Source organism: Cyprinodon tularosa, unplaced genomic scaffold, assembly GCF_016077235.1.
Source record: "Cyprinodon tularosa strain WSP-4 unplaced genomic scaffold, ASM1607723v1 ctg507, whole genome shotgun sequence".
Lineage (NCBI taxonomy): Eukaryota > Metazoa > Chordata > Actinopteri > Cyprinodontiformes > Cyprinodontidae > Cyprinodon > Cyprinodon tularosa.
Genome location: NW_024039238.1, coordinates 29,502 through 50,757, shown reverse-complemented (window position 1 = coordinate 50,757; position 21,256 = coordinate 29,502). Strand labels below are relative to the sequence as shown.

Here is a 21,256-nt window from a genome sequence, read left to right as displayed (position 1 = left end):
TCAGCAGCTTCAGCTTGCTTCAGTATGTTTCAGCAGCTTTAGCTTGCTTCAGTGTGTTTCAGCAGCTTCAGCTTGCTTCAGTGTGTTTCAGCAGCTTCAGCTTGCTTCAGTATGTTTCAGCAGCTTTAGCTTGCTTCAGTGTGTTTCAGCAGCTTCAGCTTGCTTCAGTATGTTTCAGCAGCTTTAGCTTGCTTCAGTGTGTTTCAGCAGCTTCAGCTTGCTTCAGTGAGTTTCAGCAGCTTCAGCTTGCTTCAGTATGTTTCAGCAGCTTTAGCTTGCTTCAGTGTGTTTCAGCAGCTTTAGCTTGCTTCAGTGTGTTTCAGCAGCTTCAGCATGCTTCATTATGCTTCAATGTGTTTCAGCTTGCTTCAGTGTTTCAGCAGCTTTAGCTTGCTTCAGTGTATTTCAGCATGCTTCAGCGTGTTTCATCATGCTTCAGCATGTTTCACCGTGTTCGCGTGTTTCAGCAGCTTCATCATACTTCAGCAGCGTGTTTCAGCGTGTTCAGTGTGCTTCAGCGTGTTTCATCATGCTTCAGCGTGTTCATCATGCTTCAGCATGTTTCACCGTGTTCGCGTGTTTCAGCAGCTTCAGCGTGCTTCATCATACTTCAGCAGCTTCAGAGTGCTTCATTATGCTTCAGCGTGTTTCAGCATTTTTCACCGTGTTCGCGTGTTTCAGCAGCTTCAGCATGCTTCATCGTACTTCAGCAGCTTCAGAGTGCTTCATTATGCTTCAGCGTGTTTCAGCATGTTTCACCGTGTTCAGCGTGTTTCAGCATGCTTCAGCGTGCTTCAGCGTGTTTCATCATGCTTCAGCGTGTTTCAGCGTGTTCATCATGCTTCAGCATGTTTCACCATGTTCGCGTGTTTCAGCAGCTTCAGCGTGCTTCATCATACTTCAGCAGCTTCAGAGTGCTTCATTATGCTTCAACGTATTTTAGCATGTTTCACCGTGTTCGCGTGTTTCAGTGGCTTCAGCGTGCTTCATCATACTTCAGAGTGTTTCAGCATGCTTTAGCGTGTTTCAGCGTGTTCAGTGTGCTTCAGCGTAATTTATCATGCTTCAGCGTGTTTCACCGTGTTCGCGTGTTTCAGCAGCTTCAGCATGCTTCATCATACTTTAGCGTTTTTCAACGTGCATCAACGTGCTTCAGCATGTTTCAGCATGTTTCACCGTGTTTGCGTGTTTCAGCAGCTTCAGCGTGCTTCATCATACTTCAGCAGCTTCAGAGTGCTTCATTATGCTTCAGCGTGTTTCAGCATGTTTCACCGTGTTCGCGTTTCAGCAGCTTCAGCATGCTTCATCATACTTCAGCAGCTTCAGAGTGCTTCATTATGCTTTAGCGTGTTTCAGCATGTTTCACCGTGTTCAGTGTGCTTCAGCGTGTTTCAGCATGTTTTACCGTATTCAGTGTGCTTCAGCGTGTTTCAGCATGCTTCAGCGTGTTTCATCATGCTTCAGCGTATTTCAGCATGTTTCAACGTGTTCGCGTGTTTCAGCAGCTTCAGCATGCTTCATCATACTTCAGCAGCTTCAGAGTGCTTCATTATGCTTCAGCGTGTTTCAGCATGTTTCACCGTGTTCAGTGTGCTTCAGCGTAATTTATCATGCTTCAGCGTGTTTCACCGTGTTCGCGTGTTTCAGCAGCTTCAGCATGCTTCATCATACTTTAGCGTTTTTCAACGTGCATCAACGTGCTTCAGCATGTTTCAGCATGTTTCACCGTGTTTGCGTGTTTCAGCAGCTTCAGCGTGCTTCATCATACTTCAGCAGCTTCAGAGTGCTTCATTATGCTTCAGCGTGTTTCAGCATGTTTCACCGTGTTCGCGTTTCAGCAGCTTCAGCATGCTTCATCATACTTCAGCAGCTTCAGAGTGCTTCATTATGCTTTAGCGTGTTTCAGCATGTTTCACCGTGTTCAGTGTGCTTCAGCGTGTTTCAGCATGTTTTACCGTATTCAGTGTGCTTCAGCGTGTTTCAGCATGCTTCAGCGTGTTTCATCATGCTTCAGCGTATTTCAGCATGTTTCAACGTGTTCGCGTGTTTCAGCAGCTTCAGCATGCTTCATCATACTTCAGCAGCTTCAGAGTGCTTCATTATGCTTCAGCGTGTTTCAGCATGTTTCACCGTGTTCAGTGTGCTTCAGCGTGTTTCAGCATGCTTCAGCGTGCTTCAGCGTGTTTCATCATGCTTCAGCGTGTTTCAGCGTGTTCATCATGCTTCAGCATGTTTCACCATGTTCGCGTGTTTCAGCAGCTTCAGCGTGCTTCATCATACTTCAGCAGCTTCAGAGTGCTTCATTATGCTTCAACGTATTTCAGCATGTTTCACCGTGTTCGCGTGTTTCAGTGGCTTCAGCGTGCTTCATCATACTTCAGAGTGTTTCAGCATGCTTTAGCGTGTTTCAGCGTGTTCAGTGTGCTTCAGCGTAATTTATCATGCTTCAGCGTGTTTCACCGTGTTCGCGTGTTTCAGCAGCTTCAGCATGCTTCATCATACTTTAGCGTTTTTCAACGTGCATCAACGTGCTTCAGCATGTTTCAGCATGTTTCACCGTGTTTGCGTGTTTCAGCAGCTTCAGCGTGCTTCATCATACTTCAGCAGCTTCAGAGTGCTTCATTATGCTTCAGCGTGTTTCAGCATGTTTCACCGTGTTCGCGTTTCAGCAGCTTCAGCATGCTTCATCATACTTCAGCAGCTTCAGAGTGCTTCATTATGCTTCAGCGTGTTTCAGCATGTTTCACCGTGTTCGCGTTTCAGCAGCTTCAGCATGCTTCATCATACTTCAGCAGCTTCACAGTGCTTCATTATGCTTCAGCGTGTTTCAGCATGTTTCACCGTGTTCAGTGTGCTTCAGCGTGTTTCAGCATGTTTTACCGTGTTCAGTGTGCTTCAGCGTGTTTCAGCATGCTTCAGCGTGTTTCATCATGCTTCAGCGTGTTTCATCATGCTTCAGCGTATTTCAGCATGTTTCAACGTGTTCGCGTGTTTCAGTGGCTTCAGTGTGCTTCAGTGTTTCAGCAGCTTCAGCATGCTTCATCATACTTCAGCATGTTTCAGCGTGCTTTAGCGTGTTTCAGCATGTTCAGTGTGCTTCAGCATGCTTCAGCGTAATTCATCATGCTTCAGCGTGTTTCACCGTGTTCGCGTGTTTCAGCAGCTTCAGCATGCTTCATCATACTTTAGCATGTTTCAACGTGCATCAGCGTGCTTCAGCATGTTTCAGCATGTTTTAGCGTTCCGCAGCGTGTTTCAGCACCCTTCAGTGTGTTTCAACGTGTGCCAGTATGCTTCAGCATGTTTCGGCGTGCTTTAGCGTGTTTCAGCCTGTTGAAGTGTGTTTCAGCTTATTTCAGCGTTCTGCTGTGTGTTCCGGTGTCTTTCAGCGTGCTTCAGCATGTTTCGGCGTCTTTAAGTGCTTCAGAGTGTTTCAACGTGTTTGACCGTGTTTCGGCGTGCTTCAGTTTGTTTCGCCGTGCTTCAGCGTGCTCATAACTTATCCAACGTATGCCAGTGCTTTTGCCAGATTTTTCGTACTTCAGGCATACGCCGGTCTAAACCATCGAGGTGTGACAGCAGCTTTCCCAGTTTAACCAGCATTAATCACAATGATAAACTCTACCTGTTTCCATCAACTGCCTGAGTTTCTGCTCCACCACCGCTGCTCTGTTGTCAATGTGGTTCTGTTCCGCTTCCAACGCCTCCATCTGATGTAACACATACTGGCTGGTGTCCTACATACATGGATGTTAACACATAGAAATCAGCTTTCAAGATGAGATGAAAATATGTTATTTAGTTGTTAGAGTCAGTTATCAGTCCCATCCTCACCTGACCCTCTGGTTTCTCTTCTTCTACTACAAACTCTGATTTCTCTGCAGAGTAAATGCAATTAAATAAATGAAATCTTCTAAGATGTGTCATAAATGCTGATCTAAGGAAACCTAAAGAACACCTACCGGTTTCTGAGTTCCTCCCCTCCCGTTCTGTTCCGGCCTAGAGAGAGAGAGAGAAAGAAGATCCTTGGATTAAAGCCACGAGTGAAAAACAACTTTAAGGAAGATGAACAGATATAGTGAAAAAGGCGCCGTACCGGCGAAGTATCTCCATCATCAATCGACCCGCTCTTCTTTTGAGATCTACGCTTTTTGACTAGATCCGCATCCTTGACCCGGGAGAAGCCCTTAGAGAGGACATGAGACCTTGGAGGAGCCACGGGAGACTGAGAGCCGGAGGCCCCTGCCGCCCCGGGGACCGGTAGCCGTTTGGACCGTGGAGGTGGAGCCATCTCGGCGCTGCTTTGAGGCTCATCCTCCGCAGGGCCTCCACTCGCGATCGCCTCCAGGCTCAGACCTTTCTCCTGGAGTTTCTGAGCGCAGTAGCGAACGGTTGCCTCTGGGTCCTCCTGCAGCTCCTGGCTCCCTGACACCGCGTAATTGGACTCACTGCTGTTTTTATCGATATGAAGCACACTGAGCTGCTGGCCGGTGAAATGGGTTCGTATTTGGTTGAGGTAGGTCATAACGATGAGGCGGTCGGGTACCGCCAGCATGACCATATCCGAAGGCTCTATCAGTCTGGAAATACCGAGTTCGGCAAAACTATCGAAAGCCTAAAACCAGTAAAGAGAGAGAAAAAAAACTATTTTCACGTTTAAAACAATTATGAAGACAAGAGCGAGAAAAAAAAAAAATGTTGTTCACCATTTTGTTGTTGATCTGGATATCGTACGGGTTCAGCATTTCAAAATTTCTATAAAAACGAGAAACGAAGAGAAGAATGTTAGAAAACGTGAAATCTTATTATGCTATCTATATTAGAATCTATATTCTATTCAGTGTATTTCTATAGCTCCAGTTCACATCATGTCATCTCAGGTCACTTTCCAGTTCACCAGATCATCCAGTCAGATTGATTCAAAGTTTTCTATCTAAGGAAAACCAGCTGATTGCATCGACTCATTGACTCTTCAGCAATCCCTCACACTATGCATGCTTGTAGCGACAGTGGAGAGGAAAAACTCCCTTTGAACAGGAAGAAACCTCCAGCAGAACCAGAAAAACTAAAACTTAGAAAACGGATTTTGGTTTTAAATTTCAACGACCCACTTTGCTCCAGACTTTAGGGGTCATTCGTCTCAGTTTACAAACTAATGGTGAATATTAAGCAATCTCAGCTCCATAGAGAAAAAACTGTTGCTTTGAAATGGCTCCAACATAACCCTCCGACGCTGGAGGACCTGCTGGAATAACTTTTTCTGTTAAGATTAGGAGCTAGAAGCAAACAGGCCTGGCTCTTTAGAAATTAGCGAGGTAATCATTAGTTGGACCTTAGAAACATTAGTTAATCAGTAAATGGACCTGTACTGACGTGTAATAAGGATCTGAACTAACATTTTTTTGCAAATCGATTAATCTGTCCTTCCAAAAAAGTAAAAAATCAATTCACTGGACTTTGTTTCCAAGTTTGAAGACGTTTCTCTTCCATCCAGGAAGATTTTTCAATCCAAAATGTCAGAAATAGCGTTTAGTTCCAGGTTTTATCCAGCAGCCCAACAAAGCCTGGTTTTAGTTTAGAAAACATGCAAATAGAAACGGATGAACGGGCCCCCCCCTTTGGAATGGGGGTCGTTTGGCTTCTTTGTTAGCCTGCAATGCTCCATACCTGTCTATGTCTCTGAAAGGGGGGTCGTCAAAGTCATAGGGAAAATATATTAAATGTCAAATCATTCTGGCTTAAACATGTTTATAAATGTTCTCTTTATCAGACCATATTGTCCCAAAATTTAGAACATTTCTATTTAAACAAAAATATCCGGCCTAAAATCTGTGTTTTTTTCTTTGTTATCTTAAGCAGGCCAGTTAGTTATATGTCAGCCTGAACACCAAAATTCAGCCAATCATATGTCAAAGGTCATCTGTCAATGGTGTCAACGCAACGGTTGAAACCAGAATCCTTTCCTTTCCCATTGAGTTGCGTCCCAGTGTTCCCGGGGATGGACGTCTGTGTCTTCGGCAGGCGTAGAGCTAACAGAACTGGCAGCGTTGCGAGGCAAGGGCTCAAACATGTACGGCTGGAAGCCTTCTACACCAAACCAAGCTTCTGCCGCCCTGGCGTCCTCTTCCACAACATCTTCGTCCCCGCTTTCCTCCTCTAAATAAAAAATGGATGACGGAGGAGACTCATCCACGACCTCCGACACTAAACTCTCCTCCTCTTGCATGTTTCCTCTGTCCATAGCGTTCCTTGACAGCGTCGTTTCTAAGTCACCAATTTAGTGCTACTTGGTCCCAATGGAATTTCCCATTGGGAACCTGCTAGCACTAAGTTGCTAACTGGTTAGCAAGATGCTTCCCACAAACCGGCCACAACCAAACTTGCTCACAAAGCTTCCACCACAACAATCCCGCCCCCTTGATAATCGACCAATCACATTCACTTTATGCACTCGTGTAAAGTCGTGCACCACTGGGAGAATTCGGAAATGCGACGGTTGGAACAGCCGCTTTCTTACGACTTTAAAGGGACTTGTTCGCATGGCTGAATAGGCAACTGAATGGCTACTGTACAAAACCTGGAACCTAATGCAATTTCTGACATTTTGAATTGAAAAAGCTTCCTGGAGGGGAAGCGAAACGTCTTCAAAACTTGGAAACAGTCCAGTGGATTGTTTTTTTAGTTTTTTTTTTTGAATGACTATGTCCTGGATGACAGAATCTTCACCGGCAAATTAATCTGTTGATTATCTTTTCGATAAATTGATTAATAGCAAAAGGTTCTTTAAAGAAGAATTTTTTCATGAAATTAAACCAGGTGAAACTAAAATGTTTCCACTTGAGGAGTTCTGGATGGAAAATATTGACAGATGAACTAAACTAAACTAAATTAGTTGATAATTATTTCTATAATTGATTAATACCCATTGATGCTCAATAATTTGAATGTAGTATACTAGTTTTTTAATTTTTTTTATGACAGGTGTTTCTTACATCTTTCCAGGATGGAAATGATGGAGGATCGCACAGAACGCCAGGCCGTTCCTCCAGGAAGTGCTGAAGTTGGTGATCTTCACTCCCTTGTGACCCTGAGTCACGTCCTTACACCATTCCAGGAGAGACTGACTGGAGGTGACCAGGGAGGGGCTGGAAGCAGCGTTCTAAGACATAGAAAATGCAACCTAGATTCAGGAACAGCATGGCACAGAGCTCAAATGGTCAAGAGTAAAAAAAAAAAAGCCTATTCTTGGAACAATACAAAAAAACAGAAAAACAGCAAAGAACAGATTTAGGATCAGAAAGATGTCATCTAAGTAGGTTAGGTCTGTTCACTAACCTACAGCCTACGGCCTGAGACTGAGCTGAGGGACTGACAGAGGGAAGTGACTGTTTGGTCTGGAGGCAAAAAAAGCGGGACTCAGGGTGACTGTGTGAGTAAAGTGGTAAAGAATGTTAGGATTATTCTTACTGATGATGTGTGAGTCTGTTAAACCCCTAATAATACCTGCCTGCTATGTGTCACAACTAATGTTTTCCCAAGTAGTTTATCTAAGTAGGACTCTGTCAGGATAAAAAGTCATCTTCATTCTGCATGTGGCAAAGATTTGGGAATGGAATGAGAGCAGAGTCCTTGGTTTAAGAACACAGTGTAATATTTTGATAAGGCTGGAGCCAAACATGGAAGGGAACTGCGACACACATGCAGACGACTGGGTTTCTGAGCATAAATCAACCTTAACTCTGTCCAATCTTTAATTATCACTGATCTATTCCCCCTGCTCATTCTGCTTTATATGCTGCTCAGTCCAGCTATCGGGGCCAGATGATTGTTGGTTAGTTTTAGTTTCAGGGATTCCTACGCTCAGGTTACCATCCCTGGGTTGAGAGGGTTTTGGTGTTTGTCTTTTCTCCTGATTTGTCCTGGCTCCTAGGTGGAGACCAGTTTAAAGTTTCATCCTGGTACCATGTCTTGTCTCTGTCCCTCAACCACTGAGCCTGCCGGTTTGCATCCATGTGTTTCTGTCTGAGCTCGCTGTTGGACTCATTGGAACTCTGAACCTGCCTTTACGCTCTTTGGATTCCTGGAACCATGGATCTGTCTGTTCCTGTTTGGGTCGGAACCCCTGACTGGGCTGCGGACTCCTGGATTCCAGAACAGTTTCTGTCTGATCTATATCCCTGACCTGGATCAGATTACTGCCTGCTCACTGAAGTTGCTGGGTCAGGGAAACTCTAGGCGGCTCTGCACCGCTGCTCGTTTTGAACTTTCCCACTGTCTCTCTAACCTTGAATACTGGATCCATCCGTCCCGTTCTTGACACCTCCAGGAACATAAACTCCTTACCAGCTGCAGATGCACATACCCTCCCCACATTTTATGTCCAAAAATGCCTTATAAAGTACAGTATTATACAACATTCATGTGGACATTAGCAAGGGATACTTCGAATACGGAGTGAATCTCGGTGCAATATTTTTTAAGGAAAGAGCAAATGGATTCAAGGAACTAACTTTTGAAAAACATCTACATCAAAAAGGTTTGGAGTGGTGTCAGTGGGGCCGGTTCTGGTGGGGGGGTCAAAAACTCATTGCATTTTCTACATTAGAGCTGCGATCCCTGATTCTGTTCCACAGGAATTTGCCAAGAAATGGACAGCACCCATACGGAGTGAAGCGGAGTAGCAGTAAAGGCAGGGGTTTTTCTTCTGGCAAGAAAAGAGCTATTTCATGACAAAGAAATTCTCTGTGGCGCCAAAGGAAAAATTCAGCATCCATTGTTGACTTGTGGAGGATTACAACAGCAGGATGTCGAAACTTTAAAGCCTATGAACAACTCCAGAGGAACACTTCAGCACACCGACCTTGATTCAACTCAGATTGAACTTACCTCCACAGAAGGAGCCTCATCTGCATGTTTCTTCTGAGGCGTCGAAGGCTCGAAGGCTTGTCGGAGGGCACCAGCTTCTGACTCGGTGCCGTTCAGTGAAGAACCACTCAAACGCTTCTTTCCACGAGGAAAAGCTACAGGCTGCCCTGCCGACCTAACAGAAACACAACGGTAGCTACATAAATGCATGTTTTCCCTTAACACCCGTTACAAACGACCTGTCATGAGGAAAAATGCCTCACACACATTTAAAAATCTATATGACTCTAAACCTTTAGAAATATTTTTTGCACACCATCAAACAAATGTGAGTTCAGAGCATCCTGCAATAGATGAACGATTCCCGACAACTCTTACCTTTGAGTCTCTGAACAAGCAGCAGCTACATCTACAGACGAAAAGTCCAACTCTTCTTCTCTCACTGTCCTTCTTGTGTTGATTTCCATAGGTTCACTCTCTTGTTTGTGCTCTACGTGCAGCCAGTCATCGTGAGAGGACATCACCGTGACAGTTCCTGACCTATGTATCTCTCTTTCTAGGACCTTCTCCTTTTCTGAAGTCACTTTCTTATCCTTCTGTAAGCTGTTTGGTACAAGAGGCTCACCTGTAACAGTCCAATCCTTGAGAATCTCATCTTTATCGTCTTCAGCATCTTCTCCAGACTGCGTCTGAGTAAACACTTCTTGCATTGCATCTAGAACATCTCTCTCCAACTGCAACATCACTTCTTCACCCTGAACTGCAACCAGAGCTCCTTCCGATTGCAGACAGGAATCTGGAGTTTTCTTGCCACATTCCTGATCTATGTTTGTCTCGGGTAGTTCTATTTCTTTGGAGGATGACCGTTCTCTGACTGTTTTTTTGACTTGATGAAATAGAAGAGGCGAGCCTAATGTCTTACTTTCTGGGGTCACTTTAGTATCAGTTACATCAGCAATGGGGTCTGAACGGGAGGCGGATGTTGAGTCATCTAGGAATGAATCACAGCGACGTTTCCTTCTTTCTTTGGGCATAGGTAAACATGAGGGCATTTCTGAAGGATCATTGCACGCTCCGTGAACCCTTTGATCAAATGTAGTTCTAATTCCCACCAATGAACCAGAAGAAGGTTCAGCTGAAGAATTAGAACAGTCTTGACTTTGATGACCTTGTTTTCTTTGCCTTGCTGTTAGTTTTTCTTTGCCGTGGGATTCCTGAGATGCACTTCCTGCAGGGATACTCCCGCCTGGGAAGGAGTCAATGACATGTTTTCTCCCACGAGGCTTTGGAACAGGATTTTTAATGAGCTCTTCTCCTTTTGGATCATCTACCTTTTGCCTTGTAATGTTGGACTTATCAGCAGATGCGTCACCAGCGGATGGCGGGTAGACCGGCTTCATGTCACCTGCTGTGATGTCCTTGTCGCTACCAAGTCTCCCAGCTTTTCTTGCTCCTTTTGGAAAATGTATCTTCTTAATTATTGAAACAGAGCTAAGGTGCTCATCATGCAATACATCTGGCTCCAGCACAGGGTGGATGCTTTTCATTTCCTTTGTTTCCAAAGAAGACGTCTGGATAGAGGTTGCGCCATCTTTGTTAGGCCATTCCAGAGCACAAGTCCTATTGGACTGAAGCTGAAGATCTTCTGGTGCTGGCTTAGGAAACAAGGCAACTTCTTTTTGTTCTTCTGGTAAACTATCCCTCTTTCTGCTTGGCCTTACCGGAGCTATGCACGTTCTCTGATCGCCCTCTTTCAGTTCAGGTGGAACCGATCTCTTTTCCTTTTTATCTTGATGAGGACCAGCAATACTGGCCAGTGGTATCGCCGGACATTTCTCTTGATCACACCTGGATGGGTCCGAGAGTGCATCAAACAGAGCAGCTCTCTGCTGGCTACTGTCTGCAGGCTGAAGGGGAGTTGCCGGCAACGTTTTTAAGCTTGTTTGTGTTGGGCTTAGAGGAAAAGAGAAGACAACTTCAGACTAAGCGGCTGTGCCATACACTTAGAGCATGCATGCTTTCTGTGGCAAACCTTTGATTGAAAGAGACCAAAGTCTAAATTCATATTGAAAAGGTTCTTGAATAATAATAGATTTTTATGATCTAACTCAGCTTCAGCGATGCAAATATGACTCAAAGCATACAGTATAATAAAAGAGACTAAGACAGTAAATATCCTATTCTAAAATTCCTTTGACAGTGCTGACTTTCTAAATGGTGTATGGCTATGTTGTAAAAAGATTTCAAGTTCAGGTCACACGCCATGCAACTAAAAGAGACTCAATCACTCACCCTTTCTCTGACTGAGAAGAGAACAACATCGTTTTCATACCATCTTGTTCTACATTGGCTCGGTGTTTCACCGGCAAATCTTTCAGGTACTTTGATGTCCGATCAAAGTTCTGCTTGATCAGCATTGTATCCTTTGAATGTGAGTGATTAAGAGGAAAATCCTGCTTATCTGTTCCTTTACTTTCTTTTACACCACCTCCGCCATCATCGTTAGCAATTGATAACGAAGGGACTAAATCGCCAACCATCAACTCCCTCAAGTATGGCTCCATGCTTGTTGGATATTCTTTTTTAGCATGAATGTCAAAACATTCATCCACCTTTTGTAGAGGAGTCCTGTTATCAGTAAAATGTGGCAAAGCTTCAGTAGTAGTCAATGACCTGTCCTCCAGGTTCACTGAAGTATCAGCGTCTCCTAAAGTAGAGCTAGATGGACCCAGGATAGATGCTACTGTTTCATAACTGCAAAGAATAAATTAATAGAGGGCTGAACATGTGGATCAAGGCATAAACAAAACAAATATACATTTATTAAATCTACTTTATGAAGTATCAAAAGCCATATATTCTATTTAACATCTGGTTTAAGACTGGTTTTAAACTTACCCTTTGTGGAAAACACCAACAAGGGCCTTTACTAATCCTGTAGTCTCTTCTGCGTTTGGTGCTAAGTAGTGTTCTCTCTTTTTTTCAGACACTGATCCATCTGCCTCCAAAACCTCCCATCCAAAAAGTCCCGCTGTCTCTGTTGTGTCCAAAGTTTTATTCCCTGCCTTTGCTTCTGCTGCTGTAATCGTCTCTAACTGGGATTTGCTGAGGAGCCAAATACAAAATCTTAAAGTTGTTCATCCATAAACCAATCATGGAATATAAACGCATACCAAAACACCATGCACTTGAGGTGTTCTTACCTCCACACAACATATGACAAGCAGGCACTAAGCTAATTTCACAGCAAAACACACACAGGAGCACTGTGCACTTCCACTTACTTATCAAAGTGAAATGGATCTACACTTTCATTTGAAAACCTCTTTTCGTCTGCTAAAACATCAACCAGATAAAATATTTGAAGTCAAACACAAATGGATGAAGCGGTATGTTGATTTTAGACACAACAAAATTCTCACCGTTTGATAGTTCAGTGCTTTGACTCCTATCGGATGATAAATGAAGACTTGGCTTATCATAGAGATTTGACCATGCATGTTGGGGTATTTTCACATCTGCATTCACTTGCAAAAAGCTGGGAAATCCAGGAATCCGAGTCTGACGTGGGCATGAGGAAGCCATTGCGACCATAGGCTTCAATTCTTGAGTTTGATGCAATTTGGCTGGGAAGGTTCCAGTAAAAGGCTTCTCTTTTTGCTTCTTCTTAAACAAGACAACATCCTGTGTTATCCAAGTGTGTGTTTCTGGGCATTCAGAGCTAAGCCTTCTTGCTGACGGAAAACCAGGGACACATGAAACACATGGAGAAGTTCTGTATAAGCTAACCATATCTGTTGGCTCGCTTACTTTTGTGGCAGAGGGAAAACCGTAGATTCTAGCATTTTTAGGGCAGGATGTCGCAAAACGCAGCATACATTTACTGTTGTATAAATCTAGGTGCTCATGTTTAGAAATTGAGACAGATGTATGCTTGTCTAGTGGTTTAATGAGTATAAGATTGGTTTTGCTTAGCCATTCTGTAACCGGGAGAGAGGTCAAGGATGCAAATCCTTTAATAACTGAATTCCTGGGGCAAAGGGGTACCATTAGTGTCATGTTAGGTTCCACTTTGAATTTAAGTTTAGTTTTTAAAGGTTCATCATTGTTAATGCTTGCCACAGTGCGATGGGCAAGAGATGGAAAACCATGGATAAATGATTCTTTAGGGCAAGATGGGACCAAACACAACATGTCCTTTGCAGTGTCTGTGTTATCTGGTAATGGGCTTACATAACTGTTAAACTGAACAGTTCTTTGGGATCTATACATTAACAGACCTACATCAGTCACGCAGCCTTCCTTATCTTGGGGTTCCAGTGATGGAAATCCTGGTATACTAGATGAAAGGGGACACGATGGTAGATGATTGACCATATTCATTTTATAATGCTCAAGTTTGGGATGATAAACTGAGGGAAAGCCTTTAATTCTTGAATCCCTGGGACAGGTTGTTAAGAGTGAAACCATTCCTTCTATTGGTCTCTGGTCTCTGTCAAAGAGACCAATGAGTAAAAAGTGCTTGTCTTTCATCCTTGGTTCAAACAGTCCATCTTTGCTTGCTGTCCACAAGCGTTGACAATGAAATGATGGGAACCCTGGGATAAAGGAGATCTTTGGACATGAACTTGCAAGACTTACCATACTACTTGCACCATTAACTACACTGGGATTTAGTATTGAAGCAAAGCCAGGGATGAGTGATTCTATTGGGCAAGATGAAACAAAGCTTAACATGTCCTTGGCAGTGTCTGTGTTACTTGGTAATACATTAGTGCACAACTGAGAGGCTCTTTGTGATCTAGATGTCAATGAAGCTACGACAGCAGCCCAACCTTCTTTATGTTGTTGTTCCAGTGACGGGAATCCCGGTATAACAGAAGTTACAGGACACAAGTGAAGGAGATTGACTGGATTAAATTTATAATACTCACGCTTGGGATCAGGAACTGAGGGAAAGCCTTTAACCCTTGAAACCCTGGGACAGGTTGGCAAGAGAGAAACCATTCCTTTTATTGGTCTCTGGTCTGTGTCACAGAGATCAATGAGTAAAAAGTGCTTGTCTTTCATCCTTGGTTCAAACAGTCCATCTTTGCTTGCTGTCCATAAACGTTGACAATGAAATGATGGGAACCCTGGGATAAAGGAGATCTTTGGACATGAACTTGCAAGACTTACCATACTTCTTGCACCATTAACTACACTGGGATTTAGTATTGAAGCAAAGCCAGGGATGAGTGATTCTCTTGGGCAAGATGAAACAAAGCTCAACATGTCCTTGGCAGTGTCTGTGTTACTTGGTAATACATTAGTGCACAACTGAGCGGCTCTTTGTGATCTAGATGTCAATGAAGCTACGACAGCAGCCCAACCTTCTTTATGTTGTTGTTCCAGTGACGGGAATCCCGGTATAACAGAAGTTACAGGACACAAGGGAAGGAGATTGACTGGATTAAATTTATAATACTCACGCTTGGGATCAGGAACTGAGGGAAAGCCTTTAACCCTTGAAACCCTGGGACAGGTTGACAAGAGAGAAACCATTCCTTTTATTGGTCTCTGGTCTGTGTCACAGAGATCAATATATAGCAGGTGTTTGTCTTTCATTCTTGGTTCAAACAGTGCCTCTTTGGATGCTGTCCACAATTGTAAAGAATGATATGATGGAAAACCTGGGAATAGGGAAATTTTTGGACATGAACTTGCAAGACTCACCATACTACTTGTATTAACAGTCACCCTTGGATTTAGTATTGAAGCAAATCCAGGGATGAGTGATTCTCTTGGGCAAGAAGAAGCAAAGCTCTGCCTGTCCTTTGCAGTGTGTGTGTTAATTGATAATATACCTATATCAGTACAAAACTGAGCGGTTCTTTGTGATCTAGATATCAACGAAGCTACATCAACAGTCCAACCTTTCTTATCTTGGTGTTCCAGTGATGGGAATCCTGGAATATTAGATGAAATGGGACACAAATGTAGTAAATTGACCACATTAAATTTACAATGCTCAAGGTTGGGACGAAATATTGAGGGAAAGCCTTTATTCCTTGAAACCCTGGGACAGGTTGTTAAGAGAGAAACCATTCCTTCTATTGGTCTCTGGTCTTTGTCAAAGAGATCAATGAGTAAAAAGTGCTTGTCTTTCATCCTTGGTTCAAACAGTTCATCTTTGCTTGCTGTCCACAAGCGTTGACAATGAAATGATGGGAACCCTGGGATAAAGGAGATCTTTGGACATGAACTTGCAAGACTTACCATACTACTTGCACCATTAACTACACTGGGATTTAGTATTGAAGCAAAGCCAGGGATGAGTGATTCTATTGGGCAAGATGAAACAAAGCTCAACATGTCCTTGGCAGTGTCTGTGTTACTTGGTAATACATCAGTGCAAAACTGAGAAGTTCTATGTGATCTAGATGTCAATGAAGCTACAACAGCAGCCCAACCTTCTTTATGTTGTTGTTCCAGTGACGGGAATCCCGGTATACAAGAAGTTACAGGACACAAGGGAAGGAGATTGACTGGATTAAATTTATAATACTCACGCTTGGGATCAGGAACTGAGGGAAAGCCTTTAACTCTTGAAAGCCTGGGACAGGTTGGCAAAAGAGAAACCATTCCTTTTATTGGTCTTTGGTCTGTGTCATAGAGATCAATATAGAGCAGGTGTTTGTCTTTCATCCTTGGTTCAAACAGTGCCTCTTTGGATGCTGTCCACAATTGTAAAGAATGATATGATGGAAAACCTGTGATTAGGGAAATTTTTGGACATGAACTTGCAAGACTCACCATACTACTTGTATTAACAGTCACCCTTGGATTTAGTATTGAAGCAAATCCAGGGATGAGTGATTCTCTTGGGCAAGATGAAGTAAAGCTCAACATGTCCTTGGCAGTGTCTGTGTTACTTGGTAATACAACTATATCAGTGCAAATTTGTACAGTTCTTTTTGATCTAGATGTCAAAGGACCTACAAAAGCAGCCCAAAGCTCTCCATCTTGGTGTCGCAGTGATGGGAATCCTGGTATAAAAGAAGTAACAGGACACAAGGGAAGGAGATTGACTAGATTAAATTTATAATACTCAAGCTTGGGATCAGGAACTGAGGGAAAGCCTTTAACTCTTGAGACCCTGGGACAGGTTGGCAAGAGGGAAACCATTCCTTCTATTGGTCTCTGGTTTTTGTCACATAGATCAATAAGTAACAAGTGCTTCTCTTGTATCACTGGTTTAAACAGTTCCTCTTTGCATGCTGTCCATCTTTGCGGACAATACAATGATGGAAGACCGGGGATTAGGGAGATTGTTGGACACGAACTTGCAAGACTCACCATACTACTTGTATTAACAATCAGACTGGGATTTAGTATTGAAGCAAAGCCAGGGATGAGTGATTCTCTTGGGCAAGAAGAAGCAAAGCTCAATATGTCCTTTGCAGCGTCTGTGTTACTTGGTGATATATCCATATCAATGCCAAACTGAGCTGTTCTTTGTGATCTAGATGTCAATAAAACTACATTAGTAGCCCAACCTATCTTATCTTGGTGTTCCAGTGATGGAAATCCTGATATAGAAGAAGTGACAGGACACAAGGGAAGGAGATTGACTATATTAAATTTATAATACTCAAGCTTGGGATCAGGTACTGAGGGAAAGCCTTTAACTCTTGAAACCCTGGGACAGGTTGGCAAGAGGGAAACCATTCCTCTTGCCTGTCTTTTAATCTCAGTACACCCATTAGAAATTACTGTACGTCCCGAAGCAGAGGGAATTCCAGATGCACAAACTTTCTTGGGACAGGTCTGAACTAAAGTGGCCTCATTCCTTATAGCCCCTTGAATACTACAGGGTTTAATTGGGACAGTATAAACTTTCAGATCTGTCAAGGGTTTGTGCCCTGAAACCCATCGCTCACTTAATTTCTGAGTCACTAATGAGGGAATGCCTTCAATCGGTGAGCATTTAGGGCATGAACCTAAAATCGGAACACCTTCTCTTTTCACATTTAAAGGCAATTCCCATTGAGATGCTGATTGTTCATTATCAACTTTAGCTGTTCTCATTGATGGTTTTGTAAAACACTGATTGCTGCCACTCTTTTGGGAAACAGAGGGGAAACCTGGAAACTTAGCCTGGATTGGACAACTTGGCTTTAACAAAACACTTCCTATGTCCCGTTTCTTCTTCTCTACCGATGCGAGATGTGGCAGTTTTTCGTTCATTCCATTAAATGATTTCTCCCAGATTATTTTTCGATCCACTGACCAGGGTTTTTCATAACAGGTTGGGGATATGCATGGCATACCGGTTATGTTTGTCGCTCTGGAACAGGTCTCCAAGAAGCTGAATGGTTTACTGTAAGACTCTGGTTTGGCATAACGTGGCCCAAAACACGCACCGACACAAAAAGGTATTTCATTCTCCATTTGTTTCATGTGTGCTTTTGACTTAAGATCAAACTTATTACTTTGGTTTTCAGTAATCTTTAGTTTATTTTCAACGGTTTGGCAGAGAAGGAATTGGTCGTCTTTCCCAGCCTGTTTTTCTTCATCATCAGTGTGTAACACCGCAGAAAAACTAACTGACTGGTCTGGACAAGCAGTGTCTTTTATGACTTCTGTTTCAGCTGATTTCTCTTTAGCTAAGCTTGGAAGCTCCTCCCTATCAGAGGGACATTTCATACGTCTCACTTTAGGCTCCTCCCAATTCGTGGTTCCTGCTGCAGAAGTATTTTGTGACTGTGGTGGTGAAAAGACTCCTTTGGTGGGTTTGATAAACAAAGGGCGCGGAGGTCGTTGTGAAACTGTGTTCTTATCTCTAAAAGGAGGGTAGATGGATAAATAGTCAACATTGGTTTTGGACATGACCGACTCATAAAAAAATGCAGATATTTATGTGTTTTAACACAAGGAGTTCAACAAATATGCATTACTATATAGCAGCTGAAATAGTGCATTTCAATTCAATGCAATTCACAACACATGCCATCTCAAGGCACTTTCCAGTTCACCAGATCATCCAGTCAGATTGATTCAATGTTTTCTATCTAAGGAAGACCAGCTGATTGCATCGACTCATTGGCCCGAAGCATGCTTGCAGCGACAGTGAAGAGGAAAACTCCCATATAACAGAAAGAAACATCCAACAGAGCCAGATCCAGCGTGAGCGGCAATCTGCTGAGGCCTTTAGTTCTTGATAGAGGACGCAAGTGTTTCAAACTATTTTAGCAAAAGCTTCTTGAAAAAGTATGGATTTCATCTAAATTTAAAGGTCAAAACTAACATTTATTTATCAAAACTATCACTTTTTAAAATAAAGTAATACGTACAAAGAGGGGTGCAAAATAAAAGTATTCATTTTACAAGATAAAACAAATAATATAGTATATAAATAATATATAAATAGCTGGAGACAAATTACGCAGCTCCGAAATATAGAATCATTTACTTCCGGTTACCATGGAAACGTGGAGGTGAAAGGAGTCTGCACCAATAGGAACAGTAGGTTGAAGTTGGGTGAGACGGAGCACAGGTTTTTACCAGATTCATGCAGTGGCGCCTCAAGAAATGTTTCATAGGGGGGGCCAGATGGGGCCACAAAAAAATTTGGGGTGGCCACTGAAACTAAAAGCTATCATTTCAGGGTTTGAATCAACTATTTTGGTAAACCTGCCTGTAGAAGTCAGAAAGACTTCAGTAACACCTCCTCAGATCTTTGTTTATTTTGTGATTTTTAATGTTTTGTGGCTGGATGTGCAGAATGGGAGGAAATGCTAAACTGATTCTACTACAATTTACACTGGCCAGTGGGGTGGCCAGGGAATTTCACAGGGTGGCCATGGCCACCACCTGGTGGCTCCACTGGCCCCATGATGGAGCTGAAAACTGCTTCTTCTCAGAATTACATTCCTCCGATTCAAGCCCAAGAAAAAATAAGGAGCAAAACGAGGACAAATCACGGTAGAGAGTTGGTGCGTCAGTGTTGACTTAAGGAAGCGAAAGGGCTTTAAAAGCTACACAGAGGTTGCAGCTTTCTCATTTAAACAGTCACCTATGTTTAAGTGAGACTTTTTTTGTAATCAAGCTCCCTTAGATTGATGTAATTTTCTATCTTCTGATTAATCTGTGTCAAAGGAACCTATAGTAAACAATATACTATGTCAGGTTACTGGAATCAATCTACCCTATTGTAAACTAACCTATGTTGCACTTTTTTATAATAAAAAAGTAATGCCAGTCTTACTTTGTACAATCGTTCGGTACATCCACCACCTCTGGGTCAGAGAAAAAAAACATTTTCCCCTCTACTTTAAAGTTTCCTCGACTGTAATCTAAATAGCTTTATCATAATCTTTAAAGGAGAAGTCCGGTAATATTCAGAATTCAAACTTCTGAAAGTACTTTAAATATAAAGTTATTGCATACTCTTCAATAAATGATCAGTGTTTTTAATTCAGAGTAATTTTCATTTGAATGTGCTTTACTGGAGGTTTGTCAAAGAACACTACTGCCACCTACTGGTTAGTGACGTCACGGTGCGGTATCGGCTGTTGATCAAGTCCCAGTGCTGTATCTGGTGTTTGTCACAACGCGCTATTATCAAAGTCATCTTGAAAACATTCTTCTTCCAAATGTTGGCTACATATTACGGGTTTTTTCTCTGGCCAGAAGTTCGATGGCAAATCCTCCCTCTTCCAGTTGGCGATCCAACGACCAACCCGTCCGTGGAGGATCAGGAATCAGAAAGGTGGAATAACTCTTTTTTTCACTTTTACCCGATGTATTCCAGCATCCAGCTGCCATGCACGTGGGCATTGTCAGTTTCACTATAGCTCTGGTGAATTTCAATGGTGAAGTCCTCTGGAAATCTTCAATAATTGTTGTTGATTGCAGATGTGTCTAGTAGTTCCCATTGATTTAGCTTGGAAAGCGGAGAGAATGGCGCTAGGCTTACCGCACCGTGACGTCACTGCTGGAAGATGGCAGGAGGGAGGGGCTACTATATTTGGGCAAAAATGGCCGCTCACAGACTGTGTGATCGTTTTTATTTTCTTAATGATGCTGATGATGCTAAATTCATTAAAATCACCAGAAACATATTAGTTTTAGGTATAAATAATGATCCATTGATTATTCCTTGCTAACCGGACTTTTCCTTTAAAAACTCACCAAGCGTCAGTCTGGCCTAGAACAACAGACTATGACCAAACGCAAATCGTTTGTGTGGGGCTAAACTTTTGGTTCCTTGTTGCCATGCGTTACAAATTTATGGGGCATGATTGAATTAAATATAAGTGAATTGCATTAAATACAAGCAAAGCACCAGTGTTATTATCAATGCCTGGTCCTAGCTAAACATTACACCATATGGAAGCATATTCTGATCCCGATCTTCTAGGATCGTACGATAAACCTGACGAACTAAAACAATTTACACTTAACTTAAATCTGTAGTTTTCAAACAAAGGTATTTCGTTACTTAGGTTCAAAATTTCAATTTAAAGTGTAACTTTTAGCCACTAGGGCAGGTAGACCTGAAACTTCCAGGTTTAGTGCCCCCTATCGGCCACCCACCAAACTGGATGTTTTGGAATATGACTACAGTCCTGGCAGGACTACATTTTATAGTTTTTTCCTGCTACAAAATACAACAAGCATCAAAATATTTTCATCCTTTTTCAAGGCTCTGCGTCGAAGCAAAATCGAGTGGGCAATATTGCGATCCGTTTCTTCAAAACAGCACTTTTATGGCACAGGCAAAGAAACGTACCAACAACAATAAACGGCATCTGGAGCAGCTTGGATGAGTTCTGTAAAGCCGGGCTTACACTGTCTTGATTTTTTTTCCCTTTTCGGGACGATTTTCCAGTCGTGCGAGAATTTTTCGAGCGGACATCGTGCATCAGCTTTTAACAACCACCTCCCAATAGGGAATCTTAAGGTCGGGAGAAAATCAAATACGTCGTAAGGTGGTCGTGGGCAAATCGCTCAGTCCGCAAACAAGGATTCTTCTTCTTCTTCTTCTTCCTCTCAGAGGAAAACTCAGCAGCATGGTGGGGGTGCAATGAGAGACATGGAGTTCTCTCTGTAAAACTGACAGACCGTAGTAGCCACGTTTGCTCAGCCATGTCTTTGTCCAAATACGTCGTCTCCTTTTCTTTTTAGGACTTTCAGCACAAAATTGCCCAAATTACGCGTTTCTAGTGAGCTTCATGTTCCTCTTCTACTCGTTTCCGGATAGACGAGTCCGAGTAGCGCCATCTCACTGTGGAGCTGAGTCCCATCTGGTTTTTAGACGTACAGTGTGAGCAGGTAGATCGCATCAGAGCGTCAGGTCGCACAGTGAGAACAAACATGGTGAGCTGGGAACTTTTAAACCCTGCGG

The 21,256-nt window shown here is 42.8% G+C and overlaps 1 protein-coding gene across 5 annotated transcripts in view; it reads right to left on the bottom strand.

The window, feature by feature from the left end:
• The window catches only part of ehbp1l1a (EH domain binding protein 1-like 1a), a 56,636-nt gene that overhangs the window by 9,410 nt on the left and 25,970 nt on the right, over window positions 1–21,256 (bottom strand). For 2 of the 5 annotated variants that reach the window (XM_038303161.1, XM_038303162.1), the window contains 10 exons: window positions 11,764–11,970; window positions 11,158–11,619; window positions 9,244–10,818; window positions 8,887–9,040; window positions 6,993–7,159; window positions 4,707–4,755; window positions 4,097–4,615; window positions 3,963–3,999; window positions 3,835–3,878; window positions 3,626–3,737 (listed from right to left, as the gene is read on the bottom strand). In XM_038303161.1, the coding sequence (XP_038159089.1) occupies window positions 3,626–3,737; window positions 3,835–3,878; window positions 3,963–3,999; window positions 4,097–4,615; window positions 4,707–4,755; window positions 6,993–7,159; window positions 8,887–9,040; window positions 9,244–10,818; window positions 11,158–11,619; window positions 11,764–11,970 (3,326 nt within the window). The remainder of the gene's footprint in view (window positions 1–3,625; window positions 3,738–3,834; window positions 3,879–3,962; window positions 4,000–4,096; window positions 4,616–4,706; window positions 4,756–6,992; window positions 7,160–8,886; window positions 9,041–9,243; window positions 10,819–11,157; window positions 11,620–11,763; window positions 11,971–21,256) is intronic. The other 3 variants (XM_038303165.1, XM_038303166.1, XM_038303163.1) reach the window with 2 other exon arrangements.